Source organism: Lactuca virosa, chromosome 3 (assembly GCF_052849685.1).
Source record: "Lactuca virosa cultivar CGN04683 chromosome 3, Lactuca_virosa_CGN04683_v6, whole genome shotgun sequence".
In the NCBI taxonomy this organism is placed as follows: domain Eukaryota; kingdom Viridiplantae; phylum Streptophyta; class Magnoliopsida; order Asterales; family Asteraceae; genus Lactuca; species Lactuca virosa.
Window position 1 is genome coordinate 122,043,581 of NC_136428.1, and position 5,318 is coordinate 122,048,898.

Below are 5,318 nucleotides of genomic sequence, written 5' to 3' on the forward strand. Positions count from 1 at the left end.
GAAAGAAATATAGAGAGTCCAAATCTGTTATTTCTAATTCATTTTTAATGATAATAGACAATGGTTTAACTATAAACCGGAACTTTCTAAGTGAAAACTTATAATTTCTCAAGGCATGTTAAATTTAAGTTTTTTTTTTTTTTCAAACACCTCCACCTTCTTAGCCAAAGAATGACATTGCTTCTACAGCTAGTGATGATGAATATTGTACGTAACACTTGTTAATGACTTTTGATGAATACGATATTTAATCAATCTCTTGCTTGTACCACACTGACGGCTTACATTTCAGCGAAATATTCTTTCAAACAGTATACACAGAAAAACAATGTTGAAAATGATAATATGGACTGAAAATGCACAGTGATGAATTATGAAGATTTATTTGAAGATAAAAAGCAACCAGAAAAATGGAACTCAATCCCCATGAAAGAGAAATAAATTCAAATCCAAAAAGGTGTTGGGAACTTCCAGTTGAAATCTAACTTGTGTGTTCCACATGCAGGTACCCTAGTTACACTACCTTCTTCCAGTTTTCAGTCTGTATGAAGCCTGTCACACTCACACCCCACTACATTAAACCCTAACGACCTCTTCAACAAAAAGCCAACGAAACTACTTCTCTCCTTTCCGCACTCTCTTGTCCCATTATAACTTTTCACATTCACCCCAGAAAAAACAGACAGAAAAAGGACGAGTTTTGCTTATCATAATAATAACAAGAAATAAAAGGTTTCAATTCAGAATCCATCCTTATGATATCTATTGATCGGAGACGCTGACATGTCTCCACCACCACTTCCTCCGGTGATGGTGAATGCTTGTCCAACAGGTGCGCCAATGCATGTGTAATTATTAGTACCATCGGGGGGTGGTGTAGCAATGTAGCTCAAATTCTGGAAGATGAATTGTGGGTTGTTGGAGCAAACATGGCCCAGAAAATAGTCTTTATTTCCTGACTGCGACTTAGAATGTTGTGATGAGTAGTTACTGAGGCGTGACGGTGGTGATGTGTACAAATGTTGCTGCGGTGGCACTGGTGGTAGCACGGCTGTGGAAGCACCGGAAAAGAGTCTAGTAGGGTAAAGAGCACTCCCCATGTTGCAACTTGATCCTTGATGATGATAGCCTCCATTCACCGTTGATTGGCTACTACAGTTCGATATCAACATGACTTGTCAAATGTAGTTACACTCAAAGTACACAAAAAAACATGTACCATATTATTGTCCAAGAAAACGACATAATTATTGTACTTGTGTGATATCCTTTTTCTTAAGAGTTTACATAAAGAAAATGTTATAATATGTCCTACAAAATCTGTTAGGGTTCGAGGTCCAAAATTTTCTTGTATTTCATGTTATAAATCTATAACACTAGCGTGTACACTCTAGTGATCATCCTTTAAAGTTCATGTGTATTGGTACATGAAGTCTGTCCTTTTTAATTAATAAATTAACTATAGGCTCGCTATATGCCAATACCCGTTTGGTTAAAAAAACATATACAATTCAGGCCGAACATTTTCCCGGAACTGGGAATTAAATATATTTATTTACTTATTCAATAAAGAAAGAAAGAGGAGGAAACATACCCACGTTGGTAGAGATTATCGTTACCAAAAACCAATTGACGAGCCCTATTTAGCGTCTCAGTCTCCCTCTCTGAGATCACAAACATGGTTTTAAATTATTTTTCAAGAGACACTACTCTACATTTTAAAAGGTAAATATTATATAACAAAAAATCTTATGGGTGAACATATTATACATACCATTAAATATAATATATAAACACCTTAAATTAAGGACGAATTAGCAATGTAACGTTACACAACTATAAGGGTATGTTCTGTTCCACAATACATTATTGGTGGTTAAGATATTTGAGGTTGAGAGATCTGTTGATCATGAATACTTTTTTGTTTGTATGTAGTTGGTTTTAAAGAATATATATACATATATGTGTCATTACTTTATTGCAATTGATGCCCCTTTACTCTAACAAAATTGTTTTATGATCAGCTGTAAGCGTAAAAAATGCAAATTAAAGCATTATTAGATTGATAAGATATTCGTACAACAATTTCAGCACTAGGGAAGTGTAAAGAATTTAACTTGGCTCCTGATGTGGATATTTTTTTGAAGTCTAAACACCTGCATTTTACCTCAAATCATTATCAGGTTAACTCAGTCACTCTAGCCTACTGTTCTAGCACATATATATATATATATATATATATATATATATATATATATATATACAGAGAGAGAGAGAGAGAGAGAGAGAGAGGTTGATATACCTTGGCGATGGCGGTTCATGTGTCCCCCAAGGGCTTGAGATTTGCAGAACTTAAGGGAGCAAAACCTACACTCGTAGACCTTCCTACTTTCATCCATTGCGCCGTTTTTCTTTTTTTTGTAGCTTCCTATATATTTCAATTCATTCAAAAGCAATACTGATGAGTGATGGGACTTCTCATATATTCTTTGGTTTTCTTTTATTTTGGTAACATCTGTTTGTATTGTTGTTACAAGCATTCAACCACACACATACAAAAAAAAAAAAAAAAAAAAAAAAAAAAAAAAAAAAAAAAAACTTATAAAAATATAAATTATGATAATACAAAGTCTCGAACGTAGGTGTGCCATTGATAAAGATTTTCTTTATTTTATGGATGGAGTAACTATACTGTTACTTTTCAAAAAAAATTGAAGGCCGTCCCTAATTTTCACAGAAGAAAATTAATGACAAACACTGGCTCTCTAAATTATCTGTTTGACTAGCCAGACTACCGCTTCTTAACCCACAACATTTTCTAGGGTTTGCTTCTCAAAGCTATCAAAATGTTGTTAATTTTTTTTAAAAAGTAAAGTATAGAAAACCAAATAGTACCGATTATTTTTAGTGCCTTAGAATTCATTAAAGTTATATCCACTCCCTTTATACGAATAAGATGATATAGTTTTACTCTTAATGAACTATATAAATACCTTTAAAGAGATTTTCTAAAAGAAGGTTAAAGTTTTATATCTAATACTTCATACGAAAAAATAGATTATAGATTTTGTGACTTCATTATGTGCAAGGAAGATATATTGTTACCAATTTATCAAACTGAGTGGATTGCGTTTAAATTTATGCAATTATGTTTTTGTAACAAATCCATACAACTGAATATGTTATAAATTTAGTAACAAGTTTGAAAGATGTTGCTTAGGTTAAAAAATCCACCTCATTGCATGAATAAGTCTTTACGGTTTAACCCAAATAAATTATAGATCACAGAAGAACATATATATATATATATATATATATATATATATATATATATATATATATATATATATATATATATATATATAGAGAGAGAGAGAGAGAGAGAGAGAGAGAGAGAAGTTAACTAACTACCAGCAGAAGGAGAGGAGTCATCAAGGGGTTGTTTGTCATGATCTCTGGCGATATTATCCTCTGGTAAGTTGTTTAGGTCTAGCGGGTTGCTCCTGAAAACCATGTAAAAATGAGAATTGAGAGAGAAAGACAAACACACAGAGAGAGAGAGAGAGAGAGAGAGAGAGAGAGATGAATATATTGGACTTGTGAAGAAGAAGAAGAAAGATTAAAAGAAAAACAAGAGAAATGAGGGGGTTGAGATTGTGGTGTGAGTGTATGATACATACATCTGGTAGCACCGACAAAGAAGACAGAAATATATATATATATATATATATATATATATATATATATATATATATATATAACTAATTAAGAGAGAACCAGCAAACTACAGCTCAAGCACCAACACAAAAGATTATCTACAGATGGGGGTGGGGTGAAGTACTGTGAGTATGGGGAGAAATAACTAAAGCTAGCGGATTATATTTATAAGATCACTTCAGTTTGTGACTGAATGTTGAGAGGAACTCCTCCCCCTAGATTTCTCTCTGTCTTTCTGCCACCCCCTCTTGAGACATCTGTCTAAGAAAGGGACAGTACTCCTGGAACTCGTAAATCTACAAGGGGTTAAGAGAGTGATATGGTGGTGTATGACGATGGTCTTTTAGATTTGTGGTTTAAAAAAAGGTATGGGTAATGATTAAATGGAATATTTTTGTGCGAGAATAACATTAACTTGTAAAAATATTGAAATATGTACGATAGGAAAGTTTGAATAATTAATTGGTTTCAATTTTTTTTTATATTATATCAATTTTTAAACCGGATCGAACTAGACGGTTTTTGAAAATCGGGTGAATTGGTGTGATAGAACTGGTAAAATAACATTTAAACCGGTATATTAGACTTGAAAAATTAGATTTCACTTAACATATTAATAAAATAATTCATTTTTAAAGCAAATCGGACAACCATATCGATCTAATTAACCGGAGTGTATATAGCTTGAAAGCCGATACACACTACTACCAAATGTTTGAAATTTTTTTGTTATATATATATATATAGGGATGAGCTTTAGAACCGGAGCGGTTCGGAACCGGAACCGGTTTCCCTATATTAGAAGAACCGGGAACCGGACCGCCGGTTCTAGCACCGGTTCCGGTTCCGGTTCCGGTTCCGGTCCCGGTTTTTCGGTTATTTCTCAAACTAGAACCGGTTAAAATGTTATAGATGATATGTTATCTTTCGGAACCTATAAATGATTCAATATTTAACCAAATTATGACTTTTTACATTCTAAATTGAAGTACAAACAGTAAATTACATGATGAAAAAAGAATCAAGTAATTCCGACTTCATATGAATGAGTTATGCGCATTTTAAAAGCAGGACAGATTCCAAAAAATAAAAACAAAATGCTGAAACAGAAAATACGCAGCATTGATATGCTGTCTTCCGAGGTCTATAACTGATTCAATATCTAACCAAAATATGTGTTTGTATAGTCTAAAATGAAGTACAAACATCAAATTACATGCTGGAAAAAAAATAAAGTAATTTCGACGTCATATGAATGAGTTATGCACATTTAAAAAAGCGGGCCAGATTTAGAAAAACAAAAAAAGTACTGAAATATAAAAAACGCAGCATAAATATTCTTTCTTTCGGGGCATGTTTCTGATTCAACATCTAACCAAAATATATGTTTGTATAGTCAAAATAGAACTACAAGCTCCAAATAACATGTTGGAAAAAAAATCAAGTAATTCCGATTTCATATGAGTGAGTTATGCACATTTTAAAAAACGCGAAAAATGTCAAACCGGGACCGGTTTTCATGAAAATGGAGAACCGGTAACCGGACCTTATTACCAATTCCGGTTCCGACGGTTCTAATGCTCATCCCTATATATATATAT

At 33.0% G+C, this 5,318-nt stretch overlaps 1 protein-coding gene across 3 annotated transcripts; it reads right to left on the reverse strand.

The window, feature by feature from the left end:
- Positions 1 to 442: 442 nt before the first annotated feature.
- LOC145162586 (zinc finger protein JAGGED-like) lies at positions 443 to 4,030 on the reverse strand. Of its 3 annotated transcripts, XM_079081691.1 has the most exons (5): positions 3,681 to 4,030; positions 3,412 to 3,503; positions 2,303 to 2,428; positions 1,595 to 1,664; positions 443 to 1,152 (listed from the first exon to the last, which is right to left on the reverse strand). In XM_079081691.1, coding segments are annotated over exons 1-5 (702 nt in total). In that variant the 5' UTR covers positions 3,683 to 4,030; the 3' UTR covers positions 443 to 740. The 3 variants fall into 3 exon arrangements, with proteins under 3 accessions (XP_078937817.1, XP_078937815.1, XP_078937814.1); XM_079081689.1 differs by lacking the exon at positions 3,681 to 4,030 and having other exon boundaries at positions 443 to 1,149; positions 3,412 to 3,646; XM_079081688.1 differs by lacking the exon at positions 3,681 to 4,030 and having other exon boundaries at positions 3,412 to 3,646.
- Between the last annotated feature and the right edge of the window lie 1,288 nt (positions 4,031 to 5,318).